The sequence below is a fragment of the Aotus nancymaae genome, unplaced genomic scaffold, assembly GCF_030222135.1.
Source record: "Aotus nancymaae isolate 86718 unplaced genomic scaffold, 86718_ANA_hifiasm-v0.15.2.pri h1tg000014l, whole genome shotgun sequence".
NCBI classification, from domain to species: Eukaryota; Metazoa; Chordata; class Mammalia; order Primates; family Aotidae; genus Aotus; species Aotus nancymaae.
This window is the reverse complement of record NW_026988425.1, coordinates 109,839,803-109,856,310: the sequence shown is the minus strand read 5'-3', so window position 1 is coordinate 109,856,310 and position 16,508 is coordinate 109,839,803. Positions and strand designations below refer to the sequence as shown.

The window sequence follows — 16,508 nt, the reverse complement described above, 5'->3', positions numbered from 1 at the left end:
AAAGAGAGCACCTAGGTGACTCTGCACTACTGTCATGCATGATAAAAGGGAAGAGAAAGAGGATTGTAGAAGGGAGATAAAGAGTGAACACCTAGAGTAAAGGTCAGGAGTGGGAGAAGCAGAAAATAAGATGAAAAGAAAAAGGAGTACAAAAGAAACAGAAGGAAGTGCATAAGGTGAGGGGCAGCGCCAGTGCCTCCCCTTCTCCAGGGCAGACAGCATGAGGAATGCACGCATGTGAGTGTGGTTCTACAAGAACTTGCTGACACTCTGAAGACTTCTGTGTCTCCATGGGGTCCCTTCTTGAAGACAGCATGGATAAGCCTATCTAAATCAAGGCTAGACAGTCTTCCTGGGCAGTTTTGCAACAAAATCTGAGCTTTAGCCTCCACTTCTGATCAGATTCCCAGTAGATTCCATTAATCTGTCTTCCTAGGCTCTATCAGTCGAGGGTGAGCTTCTAAAGAATGCTCTGAGGCCAGAAGCTCTTAGCAACAGACCGTACCAACCCTTTTTGGGAGGTGTCGTGTTGGCAGCTCTCATAAACACAGCCTCCATGACCTGCAGGCTGACTCTACCTGCTTTCACGTCTCCACACTGGTGTTGCTGAGAGGCAGGCTGGAGTGCACTCTCTAGGTAGACGGAGGGAGGGCTTCTCTGCTGATCCCTCTTCCTTGCGAGCTGATGCAGCCTTCCTCCTTCTGAGGAGTGAGATAGGCAGAGTCCACCGGAGATGGTAAACGGAATGTGGTCATACTTACTGGTGCTTTTCAGGGGAAATGGGAGAAGCAGTAAAGCAGGCAGAGGCCTTGCTGTACACCAGGGCTCCTTAGTCCACAACTCCAAAAATAAGGGCCCTGGGTGTGGTTACGGCTCATTGAGCTTTCTAGAGAAAAGAGTGAACACTGAAAGTGACTGATATGACCGGGCAAGGTGTTAGAATAACAAAGCTGGGCTTTGATTTGGGATGGAGTGGGTTCTGGGGGTTCCCCAGCCCTGTGCTTCAAGGTTACAGTGCACTGCTATGGCCATAAGTCACCCAGTGCTAAGCAGTGTGGTGGAGTGGTTAGGAGTGTCCCAGTGCCATTGAGTGTGGACTGCCAGCACCAGCACAAATGAGCAAGCTCACTTAGCCAATCAGAATCCTAGGGGCTGGAGCCAGATAATCTTAGAATGAGCCCTCCCGATGCTCCTGTTAGCAGGTCTCCTTTTACAGTCACATACCTGGTTTCAGATCCTACTTCCTGACTTCCCATATGGCCATTCTGGACCTCTGGAACATTGGCTGAGCGATCTGATCATTTTGTGCCTTAATTTCTTTGTTTCAAAGTTGGGGTGGGAAAATTAAGTGAATTACAATATTTGAAACAACCAGAGCAGTGCTTGGCACGTAGTAAGGGCTATGGCAGAGTTATTTGTTGTTTTTCTAATTATTCTATAATAGACATCTAGCACTTGTGAAAATCCTGGGAAGCAGTCAAGCATTAAAAAGGGTAAGTTTATTTCCTCTTTCATTTGAGTATGTCTGCTGTCATCTTAGTCAGAATCTGGTTGTGGAGTTTCACCCATACCCACACATATGTAATCTAATTTGGGGTAGATAAAAACAGGCCATAGGCAGACTGGAAAGGAAAATTTTATGTATTTCTGTGGAGCATTCCAGAGGACAGGGAACCAGGAAGGCCTTTCCCCTTGATCTCTTGATTTCTCTCTGCTCTGTCTCTTCTCCCCATGCTCCTGCAGGGCCCATGGGCCAGATGCAATGATCCTTGTGGACGGGCAGCCACGCCAGGCCAAGGGTGAGCTGGGGCTCTCCCAAATGCTCCACATCGCCAGTCAGATCGCCTCAGGCATGGTGTACCTGGCCTCCCAGCACTTTGTGCACCGAGACCTGGCCACCAGGAACTGCCTGGTTGGAGCAAATCTGCTAGTGAAGATCGGGGACTTCGGCATGTCCAGAGATGTCTACAGCACGGATTATTACAGGGTAAGGTGACTTTCCCGGCTGCAGGACTCAGCCACAGAGCTAGCACCTTGCTTACATGTCTTCTTCGTTGTCCATTAACCCTGTCACTCTGGCACACAAATTTTCACACCCATGCCCAGACATGCACCCAACAGTTATCTTTTGGCTTCTCTTGCATCTTGACATACCTGTTCATTATTTTCTCAATTGCCTGCTTCTCCTTTCTTCTTGGACATTTAACTGAACTGTAATCTGTACATTGCAACGACATATGCATTGTGTTCTTATGTGCATCAATACTCATTCTTCATGTAAACATACTCATACATGTATATGTATGTGCCCAAATACGCACACAGACATGCCCAACTTGGTACTGTGTTTAATACCTCCCTACTCAGTCCCAGATCTAGCCTCAACCATGACACATTTTATTCTCTGAAATTATCTTGTGATGATGGAAAATTACGTTGTTTCCAAAAGGTAGATCTTGATGAGGAGGGGAAACCTAAATGAAGTAACAAAAATGCCTAATATATTGTTGAGTATTATCCAAATGGGTTAGAACAGAGGAGGAAAGGAAGCATGTTGTCTGTTGCCAACTTCGGAGAGAGGACAGGTTAAATCTTAGAAAAGCTTCTTGATGGTGAGAAGAGGCATCCTGCTCAGTTCTACCGTCATACAGTCATCTGCTTTACATTAACAAGAGTCTTATTTTGCTCCCCAAATCATTTTTTCACCTAAGTCTTTGGGAGTCTTTTTTCCGTGGATCATTGACTGGTCCTGATAGTGTTTTATTTCCGGGTAAGGGATGAATGGCCATGAGTGTCACTTACTTCAGAAAGGGAAAATGTGAGTGCAGCCTGAGACACAGATAACATCTGCAAACTGATTGAGGGTGGATTCCTAAAAAATATACAAGATCCAAGACTAGTCACAGTGGCTCATGCCTATAATCCCAGCACTTTGGGAGGCTGAGGTGGATGGATCATGAAGTCAGGAGATTGAGACCAGCCTGGCCAACATGGTGAAACCCTATCTCCACTAAAAAATACAAAAATTAGCTGCGCATGGTGGCATATGCCTGTAGTCCCAGCTACTTGGGAGGCTGAGGCAGAAGAATTGCTTGAACTGGGGAGGCAGAGATTGCAGTGAGCTGAGATTGTACCACTGCACTCCATTCTGGGTGACAGAGCGAGACTCTGTCTCAAAAAAAAATATATATAGAAGATCTATTTCTGGGACATCAAAGGGAAGAGGAGTTTGGATAGGTGGTACAAGGAGAGTGTGGGACAATGTTTTGGAGGTCAAGGGATGTCTTATTCCTTTTCGGCTGCTATAACAAATGCCACAAACAGGATAGGTTACAAAAAAACAGAAGTTTGTTTCTCATGATTCTGGAGGGTGGGAATTTCAAGATCAAGGTGCCCACAAATTCATTGTCTGGTAAAGATCTGCTTTCTCATTCATAGATGACCGTCTTGTTGCTGTGTCTTCACTTGGCAGAAGGGTTAAGGGATCTCTCTGGCATCTCTTCTATAAAAATACATTGCCTTCATGACCTAATCATTTCCCAAAGGCCTCACCTCCTAACACCATTACCTGGAGGCTTAGGTTTCAACATATGAATTTGGGGGGTACACATTCAGTCTATAGCCAGGATCATGGCAGCCATTTGTCTCATTTTCTTTGGAGAAATGAGTGATCATAGTGTGAGTCAAATAGGATTGTCATGTTGGCCTGGGCATGGTGGACCAGAGTCTGGGAATTTGAGATGTGTGCAGATCAGTTCTATCTAGATGTTCCTTATGGCTTTGCCTAAATGAGATCACTCAGACATTAAGACAGATTATGCAATACACTTTATTTTAGCAATAGTTTAGATAAAAATTGAATGTTTGAGAAACGATCTTTGTGGTTAGAAAGTGACTTGTTTGTGGTACAACCAAAGAATGGCAGATGATGTACCCTCATGAGAGAATATGAGACAAAGCATAGCGTGTCCACAGCAAGCTGGGCTGCTTCTCTAGCCACCTGTTCTGTCCAGCATCCCCAGGGATGGAAAAGGGGACATGATGTGTCGGTAGTCACAGACTGATGGCCAGGGCACACCTGCTGGGAACTCTCAAAGAGGAGTCTTTCTTTAGTGTCTAGACCATATTTTTTATTCTTTTCCAAGAGAAGTATTGGTGTGGTTACCAACGAGGGGCCATGGGTCATAGATTTCTTAGAGTCTGGCTGGAGCTGGCGCTGTTTGATTGCCTTTCCACTTCATTTAATGGGTTTGCTGGTCTGTCTGACTGTGCTTAGATCTGTGTTGGTGTTGATGAAAACAAGGGATGGCTCATTGTTTTTCCTTGTGAAAGGCAGATGTTTGATTATGCCAAGCTGGTAACTACTGACTTCACTAGAGTCTTAGGAAACCACTTCTGACCAGAATGTGCTAACTGGCCCTTCAAATTTGCTTCTAGATGTGCACTTAATATTCCCTGAATCTGGTTTAAAAGAGGAAAAACAAAAAAATAAAAAGATCACATTCCCGATTGATATTTCCTTGCCCTTGCTTTAACGACTGTGAACTGTTGCTCTTTATGCCTGAAAAAGCTACAAGGAATACGTCTGGCTAATTTCTATGGGTATCAGGGCAGATTAGAATTTAAGAAAGGGAGAACGAGGTGGGAAAATGTACACAGTACAGGTAACCTCAGTTCCTTCTTCACGAGTTCTAAGGGAGATGTTAGCCAAGGCCAGCTAGCTTGAAATGTGTATTTTTGGTCCCAAGGAAGTTTGAACAAAAAAGGATTACTCTTACAGTAAAAACACTGCACATCATTGGAAAGCTGTATATTCCACTGATGAGATATTTAAAGACCAGCTTGTAGCATATCTTCTTGTTCGCTTACGCAGAGTGTCCTAATGTAGACACCTCTCCTCCTTCCCTACTTTTCTGTGAAATAAAGGGCAGAAGTAGGTTTGCCTGAAGTCACATTAAAATGAACCCCAAAGTCCTATTATCCATATTGGAAGACGTGAGAATGACAGGGGGATTCTTGGATTTAGGGCTAATCTTACCTATGTTCACATCCTAATGCACGACCACCATTAGCGACCACACAACCTGAATGCATTTCCCCTAACCTCTGTTCAATTTTTCTATTGTTAAAGTAGAACAAAAATACTCAACAGAGTTGTACTGATGTTAAGAAAGTTAATTTGTACAAAGAGTCTGTAATACAACACTTACTGGATTAGCTCTTATTTATTTTTATCTTAAGAGTCCCCTCACATCCAAGCCAAGACAGCTCTGTGGATAATTTTATTTCTCTGCGCAATTCATGGGACAAAGAGAGGGACTCCCTGACCACTGGAAGATAAACTGGATCATGCAGCTGCTCCAAAGGAGTAGGATCTTTATATTGACCACCTCAGGAAAATGTCTTTCTTAAGGTTTCAACATGTAACCATTCAATGGTAATACTGGGTCATCAATACTTGTCTCTTCATCTCATAAGTGTTTATAGGGTCTTGCTCATGAATCCTAGAGCTAAGTCCACATTCGGGTGATTTATGTAAGACTTTTTGTTCAGTATACATCTGCTGAGGCCTTCAGGGAATGCTCTGATTTGTGAGATGGTGAGAACACTGTGAAGGATTCTCTCTGCGAGCTGATACCCCTGGACAGGTTTGTACCTCTCTGCTATCACTGATTACTGAAATCAGTTGGGCCTAAGAGTTTTTCAGCTTCTTATGCCTAATATCACTAAGTGCAGATCATCTAGGCGTGTGTGTGTGTGTGTGTGTGTGTGTGTGTACGTATGTGTGCTTGCCTGCCCAGTGCAGATTCCAGAATGTGCATATGAGGGCAGGGGGAGAGATGGAGATAAACTCCTCCTCGTAGTCTTTCTTTTTCATTTTTAATTTATTAAAATGAAGAGGCACCATCTGGCTCATTCATAAGTGGTATGCAAATGATTTACAAAGGTGAACTGCCTAATTTCCTGTTACACATTTAGAGAGAGAAAACAAACATCCCCACACCAGAGCACCAGAGTGACTTATTTCTCTCTTTTTAAGACCTTCACAATGACAAACACCCTTTCCTTCTATCAGTCACTGACTCAATGCTTCCAAGATGACCTTTACACTGGCTTTGACAAGGGTAGGCTTTGGGTACCATCATACCTTTCTAAGAATGTCAGAGAACACTAAGAGATCGATAGTCAAATCTAGAATTAAAGCTTTGAGTGTCCTGAAGGGGAGAAGATTGGGTTTTCAGAATACAGATGTTTTCAGATTTGATTTGGGGAGAGGAGTCAATACAGTGAGATCAGGGAGGAATGAAATGCGAGGGGATGGGATCCTACTAATCTAGAAGTCCAGGAGTGTTCCTTTCTGTTCACCCTGTGTCCTGTGTGCCTGTGTACTGTCCTGTGTGACAGAACCTGGCACTTGTTGGATGCCTAATAAAAGAATGAATGAAGTCAGAAAGGGAATTTAGAGTTAGGAAATGGGTCATTCTAGACCAAGAGAAACCTAGGCAGATAACCAGACGCTGGCCTTTGGAGATGATGTGGAATGCAGCAGCAGGCGGTAGGACAAGTGTTGTCTAATCAAGCAGTGCATTATCCTGGGAGAACGTTCAGAGGAGGCAGATGAGTGATGGTCTGAGTCAGGGATGATCGACTTTGGGTTCTGGTAGAAGACAGAACTGAGTGTCTGGGACATGATGGGAGAAGTATGCTGAAATCCAGGTGGACACACAGGTGCGGGCCATAAGGCAGGTCTGGCAGCAGGTAGTAAGGCACTGGATTCTAAGCTGGAGATTCTGGGTCAGGGTTCTCAGAAACTCCTAGAAAGATAGTAACAGTAATCCTTAGGAAGTGGAAGTCATTTAGAACAAGCCAATCTTGCTGGAAGAATGTTTGATTTTATGGATGTTTGGTGTCCCTATAGCAGATGAAAAACTGTGAGCTTTCGGACCCACACTGCCTAGGTTTGAATCTCTGCCCCTGTCATTCCTGACTGTATGACCTTTGTCAAGTTACTTGCCCTTTCTGTGCCTTCAACTGTAAAATGGAGCCAATAGCCCCTACACATGCATTTTCTGTAAGGACTAAGTTAATAAACATAAAGCTCTTAGGATGATAAATAATAAATATTAATTATTGTCTTAGTCTGCTCTGTGTTGCTATAACAGAATATCACAAAACGGGTAATTTATCAAAGAAAGAAACTTATTTCTTCTGGTTCTGGAGGCTAGGCAGTGAGGCCTTCTTGCTCTGTCATAACATGGCAGAAGACATCACATGGAAAGAGACCAAGTGTGGGCCAAACTTGATTTTGTAATAAACCTGCTCTTGTGCTAACAGACACACTCTCATGGTAACAACATTAATCCATTGATGAGGGCAGAGATCTCGGGATTAATCACCTCTTGAAGGTCCCACCTCTCAGCACTGTTGCATTGGGGATGAAGTTTTCCATATCATCTTTGGAGGACACTTTAAACCCTAGAAATTATCAGATATAAAATATGAATGCTTTCTCTAATTCCAAAATGGACAAAGCTTACCTAAACGTATTAGTTAAGGTAGGCCACTGCTGTATCAGATAGTTACTCAGATATATAATGGTTCCAACACAAATAGAAACTCATTTCTAGGTCACTTAACAGTATGAGCAGGTGAATTCACTGGAGGCATAGTCCTCTGCTACAGCATCATTCAGGCTCACGGAGCTCTACCCTTTTCTTTGTGTGGGGTCCTTGGCTGTGCCAGGCATTTATCTCCATCCAAATCAGCTAAAAGGAGAAACTGGCATGAAGGAATGTGTGTGGGATGTTGTTAATAGGCCTGGCCTGAAAGTGGGGACAAATCACTTTCTCTAATGGCAAGAGCCCAGTTATATGACCTTCCTATTTAAACAGGAGGCTGAGAAATGGAACATAGCTGTGTCCCACATAGAAGAGAAAAAACATGAATTGTATTGCATAGCTAGCAATCTCTGCCACAGTTAAGGATGAAGAAAACCTATATTCTCTTTCAACATTTCATCCCAACAGCAGACCGTACCATGTCCGATGATTTATCAGGAAACATGGGCCAAGCCGTTCTTACTGTGTATTGCCACTCCAATCCTGAGTGTGGAGATAGTTATTTGCAAGTCCCCCTCTTCTATTCTCCTTGCAAACTCTTGGTGTCCCATGCTTTTGTAAGTAATGGAAGAGTTTGGTCACACCTGCCATCTTGGTGCTTTGATTTATCCTCCAGAAAAGCAGAATAATAAATACAAGAAGCCATGTCCTATGAATTGGGTGGGGAAAGAAACAATGTTCCAAATCAAAGGGAATATAAGTTAATAGATAAGAAAACACATCTAGGAGAAAAGCAGGGAAGAAATACAAAGCGGGGCAACTTCTATTCCAAATCCATGGTAGTAAAGGAGGAATCCAGAGCATGTCCAAATTCTAACTGAAGCCATCTAGTACTGTCTAGAGAAGGGTTACATCCTTGACGAAAAGCCTGGGCTGTTCTCCACCAGTAGGTCAAAGCATGAGCCACAGAAACTCTAAGACTTCCTGAAATTATATGAGCAATATTGAGTGGGGTGTTGTATTTCATTTTTTGTTTGTTGAAAGTTCAGGGCTTTTAAGAGGATCCTAAAGGTATTTATGGCTCATTGACTTTACTGGAATGAATTTCCCAGCATGTCAGTCCTGAGAGAACAAGACAGAGATCCAGGGACTGTACCACCATGAGAGCTTTGGAGGGCAGCCCCTTCATTAGTTTTAATGGGAGGACCTGAGGTGAGAGCAAAACTGAGGCTTTATCAGATGCTCTCTAAGGTTCCTTCCAGTTTTATGATCAACAAGAACCTTGACTGATTACTCAGTCACCAGATCTGAGAGCCTGAGGCTCCTTCAAGTCTTGTTGACCAGTTCGTTCTTACCTTCAAGTTGGGAGAAGTTCTTAGATGAAGGTCAAGTGGTTGGCAGTGTACTGAAGAGAACCAGTGGTCTATGAAATAACTTGGTTTTAGGTAATTTTAAAGGGAAAAACAAAAGGTAATGATGGTGATTTGAGGCAACTGACTTTTAGGATCATAGGGTTCCACCGTGCTTTCTACTCTTCGTTGGAACTTTGGGAATCTCACTTAGTAAGTGGTATCTCTTTTCCCTGCCCAGATGATGTGTCTGAGCCCACTGAAGCAGAGAAGCTAGGCAGAGGAAGATTATAAATTGCACTTGAAAAATGATAGAATTGTTGCTGATGGTGGTTTCAGTGTGCAGCAACATTTTTTTTTAATACCAAGTCCCTAGATTTGGCATTCCAGCTCAGTCATAGCAGCCTGGGGATATTGCAGACTTTGCTCTGCAAAGGCAGAAATTTTGCTGCTCATTTCTCCTCTCTGTAGGGAGAAGATGCTCATCAGAAAGAAAAAGGGGTTGTGGCCCCATGCCCAGTCCCCAAAATCAGACAAGTTCTTTCTCCCAAGGGGTGAGATTAACAACTGGAGAGCTGTCTGCATTAGACCTGTTACTCCCGTAAGGTGTCCCTCTAGTTGGAAGCCTGGAACAGTGCAAAGAAGAGGGGGTTCACCACAACTCCATTCATGTCCACATAGGCAAGTAGCTGCAGCTACACTCAGAGTCATGTAGTTCCTTCCTCTAAGGTCAGGAGCAGGGAGACTTGACCCCTAGCTTAGCTGGCAGATGAAGGATTAGTGGCCAGGCATACTGGTTCTTAAGGGATGCTGATCCTGTTTGGAGAGGGCTTATCCAGATTTATCCCTTTGGTTTTAGCCATTAGGTACTCTTAAGTAGACCCAGGCACCAGTGAAGCAGCAGTGATGCTGGCTGCCAGGAGATGAGGTTCTTGTACTGGCTGTTCAGTGACCAGACTCTATTTATTGTGCTTGATTCTTCCTGTGCTGTTTTTGAAATATCCTAATAATCTTTAACCATGGTCCTATGTATATAGAGGAGAACAATGGAGGAGAGTTGTATACCATTCCCAAGGAATGTGATTTTCCCAATTTTACAATAAAATTTTATTTAAGAGTAATTTTAGATGTACAGAAAAGTTGCAAAAATAGCATAGAGAATTCTCATATGCCCTTCACTCAGTTTTTCTTACTGTTGACATCTTATGGAACCAGGGTACCTTTGGCAAAAAATAAGAAATTAACAGGGGCACAAATTATTAACTAAACTGCAGACTTTGTTTGGATTTTACGAGCTTTTCCCCTGATGCACGTTTTACTGTCCCAGGATTCACTTTGGGATACCAAACCGATCTTATTTAAAGGCAGTGGATCTACTGTGGTCAAAGCAGGGGTGAGGGATGGATCCCCCACTGTACACGGTCTCTCCTTTGATACCTTACGCCCTCGATGCACCTTTAGGAGCCTCCAGGTTTCCGCAGTTCAGTTTTCTGCAACGGGGATAGGTGGGTTATAAGACACCCTCCTGCAATACTGAATCTCAGAGCTGCTGAGAAACTCCATTTTGTGAATAAATCATAACTCCAGATTCTTACAGGAATCCTTTAGAATTGTGCAGTCTGGGGCAGCCATCTTCATATAGCAAGTGGACAGGGCTGGAGTTACCTTTCTCTGCTAGAGTTTAGGAGGCTAGAGGAAGGTATGGGGTCTTCTTAAATTCCCAGCCCTAAACCACGTGTTTGCTCTGTTCTTCAGCTTTGGGAGAGGGTTCCTTGTGCTAATCCAGAGACGTGGCCACAAACTGGAGAGACTTCCAAGTGGGGTTCAGCTTTAGTTGCCTGAGCATCTGCTGTATGACTGGGTGTCGTGATATGCACATCTCAAGTGAATTTTGAAAAACAATTTAAACACTAAGACCTATTAAGTTGTACAAAGCTGCAGATGGAATGAACACAGAAGGAGGTGTGTGGGATAGATTTATGCTAATTATAAGTATTACAACCTTATTTCCTTGATTAAAGCCAGTGGATCTGCACACCAATTATCTACAAAATATCGGTCACTTTGGAATGTAGAAGTCTGTTGCGAGACAGGGCTGATATTTAAGGCATCTTGGTCTTAGTGCCAGTTCTGTGTCCATGTTTCAAATCAGAGATTTACCTTTTATCTCTAAAATCTGGAGTTTGGATTCCAGCTATATGATCTCTTTGGGGTTTTGCCTTTTGTGGAAGTAAGTTCTGTGTGTAATGATAAGTGAGAAGGTGACTTGATTGCTTTAGGATAGTGGAGAGACGTGGCCAAAGGTATAATAATAATGTCAAAGTTGTCTTAAACAGTCTCTGCTGTTGCTTTGACCCTAGACCATAGCTATTCTATACCCCGGTCCCTTTTTTTTCCTTCCTGATAAAATAAAAGAACAACCTCCAGTTTTGAAGCAGGCTCTTCTACATTACCTGGATCTAGTTTAGTGGCTAAAGTTAATTTCTGCTCTGCCCTCTTCTTCCTCTTTGAGATATTCAGGATAATTGGCCAAAATTCACCCCATTGAATAGAAGAATTACCTGAACAGAATTTCTTTGTATTTTTCCAGGGATGGGGATTATCTAATTATTCCTGTCATCTCTGCACTCCCATGCCTTCATCCTTTCTAGATCATTTTATACTTTATTTCAATACGGTGGTAATGCTGGGGATATCTACCTGCAACTCAGGCATTATGAAAAGTATAAAGTGAATACAGAAAAGAATCTGGTGTTTTCCACCCTGGGACACTCCAGCAATCTAAAGTGAAGATAACCTGGAGAGGGCATGATGACCAGGAACTTGAGGTACGAAAAAACAGACTCTAACAATGAGGTGATAAAATTATTTTGGGAATTCTCCCTGCAATGAGCTGGGAATATTAGTCCTGGGAAGTGGCCTCCCATGTTTGCTTATGGGTTCTTGCAGCCAGTCACTAATGTGGGAACTAGAATGCAGGAGTGGAAGCCAAGAAGCCTAGGTTCAGTGTGTATGCCGTGACTCCTGACATGGAGCACATCCCCTTCTTGCCCAGGACCTAAGTTTACCATTTGTATAGTGGACATTTGTCATCTTTCTTCTACACTGTTGTGAGGCTTTTCATCTTTTCACAAGTGCTGGCCACACCAATAACATTATTGTCTGCCACTGCATGGAAACGAGGTTGAGAGTTTGTGGGATGTACTCAGGTTTCCTCTTTAGATATATTGATGGTTTCATTGCTTCTTTTCCTGAACTGGGATTGACAGGACTGAGTCCCAGTTCAGTCACTTGATTTCTTTGATGACATTGTCTTTAGATCAGTGTTCTTAACTTGAACTCTAGTTAACACTTGCCTCTCATGAGGTTAAATTAGATGCTTACTTTCCAAACACAATATATTTTTACAACAGTAAAACCTTTTCTTCAAATAGGCCTGTATAAAGCAGATGTGCAGGTATGCAGGCAGGCAGGTAGATAAACACAGAGCTGCTGTAGTTGAAGTGGAGGAACAAGGAACCATAGCCGCTCTGCCACCTCTTCCCTGTCCCTGGTTGTGAGGCTTTTGCTGCACTTCCATGCCTTGTAGGGCTGAGCACCAGAAGCTCATTTAGCAGACGCCCCGGTTAAGATTCAGGGCAGCTGTTCCGGCCACATATAGTAGTGACAGTGATGACAACAGGAATGTAACACTAGGAATCAGTGAATGACTAGCTCTGCTGTTGAATTTCATCTAATTCTCCTGCCTCCTTGTGGCTTGCCAGTTGATCCTCTAAATCCTCACCCCCAAACCAACTGAAGGAGAAGCATTCACTTTTCACCTGCTGATTGTGGGGCTTTGAACTTTCAAACCAGCCTTTGCAAGGTCTCTCTGTGCTCTTCCTGGAGAGGAAGGGAGCCTTCTGAGATCTCCCCAGAGAAGTAAGGCATCAGGGATTCCTAGCCTGTATTTTATAAATGAGGAAATGGAGCATAAGAGACGGTTGATGGTGATGTGTTCAGTCCCTTGAGATTCCTCAGCAGCAGAGTAAGTGTTAGAGCACTTATGCAACCTTAAGATGGGTGATCTAGTTTGTACATTTACTACACCTTGTCCACGCTGGTTTATTTCCTCCCCTCATACCACATTCCCTAGCCATTGGCAAGATCCATGTGTGAGGGATGGGATTCAATTCAATTCCTTGTCCATGTGCTAAGATGAATAGAACACAAGGAAATTAAAATCTCGTAGGGAATATAAGAACAGATAAAAATGCGTAGCTCTACCATAAGCCAGAGGGAGGCAAATTGTATAAAGGGCAGTTACGGACATCTAAAGCTCATCTAAGTAGAGGAATGGCCTGGGTCTTGAGGGGTTGTCTGACAGTCTGGATTACATTTTAGGAAGATATTTCTGTCAGAGAGGTTAGCATGAGCAAAGACATGGAGGAAGCTTGGAGGCAAAGAAACCAGGAGAATGATCTAGAATGGTGTGTGATTCAACTGGCTAAAACTAAGGATCTATGGAAGATGCATGGAAAGAAATATTGGTAAAGAAAAGACTACCATGACAGCTTTTGAAAGGCCAACTGTTTTGGCTTAGGTAGTCAATGGGCAGTCACAGAGGATTTGTCATCTGTTGAAGTGTCAGTCAGGTCATGTGTAAGGACAAGTCATAAGGCAGTGACATGTGGGATAGATTGCTGGAACCAAGACCATAAAGGCAGGCCATTGCACTGGCCCGGGGAAGAGGCAGTGAGATCCTGTGCCACAGTGGTAGCCATAGAGGACGAAAGAGAAGCCATTAGAATCTGTGGATTCAGGACTGTGAACTGGAAACTGGCTGGTCCCACAGGCTCAAAGCCACTTGCCGTTTGTAAGGGTAACTATGAAAAAAGTAACCGTGAAATGGAGGGTCAGGATGTGTCTTCATCCATTTTGAGGTGCTATAAAAAATGCCTGAGACCAGGTAATTTATAAAGAAAAGTAATTTAATTGGCTCATATCTCTGAAGTCTGTGCAAGAAGCATGGTGCCGACATCTGCTTCTGGTAAGGACCTCAGGAAGCTTCCAATCATGGCAAAGGAGGAGCAGGAGTGTCGCATGGTGAGAGAGGGAGCAAGAGTGAGAGAGAAGGAGGAGGTGCCAGACTCTTTAATAACCAGATCTCATGGGAACTAAGAGTAATAACTCACTACCTGGAGAATGGCATCAGGGCATTCCCTCAGGGATCCACCCCGTGATTCAAATGCCTCCCACCAGGCCCCACCTCCAACACTGGGTGTCAGACTTCTACCTGACATTTGGAGGGGACAAATACCTAAATAAATCAGGAGATTTGCATCTTTTAGGCCACAAGTCCATTCTGCATCCTTAAAGCATTAGAAACAACTGAGCAAATGCCACATCCTTCCATTTTAAAGAAACATATATCTGGAAGGAGCCTTAAATGTCATCTATTTCACCCTTGAGGCAGCAGGCAGAAAGGCATCAAAATCATCCCAGACCGATGGTTTGCTCACTCCATTCCAGTGCGTCTTCCGGGACTCCACAGGTTTCCTTCCTTATTCCCTCCAATCCAGCTGTGGCAAAGGGAAGCTATTTTCAGTGAGAGATTTGTCTTTTTCTTTCTAATTCTTAACATTCTTTAGAAGTGGGAAGTTCTCAGTTATGTCTAGTGAGAATCCTCCCTGCTACAAGGTAAGTCTGTTTCATCCTATGTCCTTAGTGGAGATAAATATGGTTTAGATTATAAAACAGACTTTGTAAGACTCAGAAAAACTAAGAAGAACCTCGGTGTGACCAAAATGGCCTTGTGACCAGGTGCGGTGGCTTACACCTGTAATCCCAGCACTTCAGGAGGCCAAGGTGGGCAGATCACTTGAGGTCAGGCATTTGAGGCCAGCTTGGCCAACATGGCAAAACATTGTCTCTACTGAAAGTTCAAAAAATTCGTTGGGTATGGTGGTGCATGCCAGTAGTCCCAGATGCTTGTGAGGTTGAGGCAGGAGAATCGCTTGAACCCAGGAGGCAGAGGTTGCAGTGAGCTGAGATAACACCACTGCACTCCAGCCTAGGCAACAGAACAAGGCTCTGTATTAAAAAAATAATTTTAAAAAAAGGACTTGTGCTTTTCATAGTTAATTGGTTATATTTTATGCATTGGTTTTATCTTGACTGGTGGGGAACCAGAGGAATAAAGATCTTTAGCCCCCTAACCCTGACAAAAAATAATAACCTCTTTCTGAGAGCAATTTCTGCTTATCTCCTAAACTTAGTCTCTTCTCTCTGCAGTTTAGAAATCCAGTTGTTTTCTTCTGTCAATGAAGGTGGTGCAGGCATGAGGACTGATACTGGGGGAAATATATGGGGAAGATGCCCCATAAGAAAATTCGGAGACCTTAAAGCATGCTTATATTGACTTCTATCCTCAGGAAAGGAGAGAAAAAGGCTACAGGAGGACCATTGAATCTGGTGTTGAGTCATTCACTTGTGTCCACTCCTGTGGAGGGTCCTGATGGATGTGTCATAACAAGATCTGCTTTTCCTTCCTCAAGTGCAAAAGGCCCCCCCTTTTTATTCCTGAGACAAACTGAATATATAACATATAAAGATACATACATTTCCATACAAATATCTTCTTTACCAGCTGCATTTATGATATTTGCATGTAAAGAGGACATTGGTTTCCCTTGACTTCTTCCAAGTAGGGAATTGTATTTCTCTCATAATCCTCAAAGCCCAAGATTTTGTGATCTGTCTGTGACTAAACAGAAGGAGCAGAAGGAGGAATCAGAGGACTGGGTTAATATAAAGTATCTGAAATTCAGAACTTCAAACACAGTTTTTACTCTTGGTTGTTTTTTTCTAGGCTTTGCTAATCCGACAGAGCAAAGCCAGGAGTAGGAAAGTAGATAGCCCAAGAGCAGGTGGGCGGAGCACCCACTGACTCTGCAGTAAGTTCATTTGAATCACTGAGCTTCTGCTTAGAGAGCTATGTGACCTTAGGAAATTTACTTAAATTCGCTAAGACTTAAGATTCCTTCTCTGAAAAAAGAAAAATAACAATTTCTTCTTTTGTGCACATTAAATAAGATAATGTATTCAAATTGCCAGTACCCATTAGGCACCCAATAGATGGCTATTATTATTCTATGTAAAAGAATAAGGTAGAAATTATATAGCAGAAATTTTAAATCATTTGAAGTTACAAGCTGAGGTATTCCCTATGATGGATCTTTGGTGCTGAATACTAAAATTAGAGAGAAGAACCTACTCGGGAGAATTTAGAGAAATTTAAAATAAAAAAAGCCACCCACAACTCCAGGACTGGTTTAGACATTTGAGTTGATCTGTTGGAAGCCCAGGAGAAACGAGAAAACACTTTTAAGCATCTGCAGGAAGTGCTTTTCTATTGTGAAGTTAGTAGCTCCAACCAGGAGCTAATTTTTCTAACTGTGGACCATGAATTCTGCAGTAGACAAAGGTTTTCAGACTTAAAGCTTCATTCTCCAGATGTCCTTAGCATGTGCTGCCCTCGTCATCCCAGAGGGAGAGCTTAGGGTGATGCACCTGCCCTGGAGTCTTGGGGATAGAGAAAAGGCTGGCTTAAGTCCAGCCC

The 16,508-nt window shown here is 43.1% G+C and overlaps 1 protein-coding gene across 6 annotated transcripts in view; it reads left to right on the top strand.

Annotated features, from left to right (window-relative positions):
• Window positions 1-16,508, top strand: part of NTRK3 (neurotrophic receptor tyrosine kinase 3) — a 379,441-nt gene that overhangs the window by 323,930 nt on the left and 39,003 nt on the right. For all 6 annotated transcript variants that reach the window (XM_012438677.3, XM_012438675.3, XM_012438676.3 and 3 more), the window contains one exon: window positions 1,744-1,987. In XM_012438677.3, coding sequence (XP_012294100.2) covers window positions 1,744-1,987 — 244 coding nt within the window. The remainder of the gene's footprint in view (window positions 1-1,743; window positions 1,988-16,508) is intronic.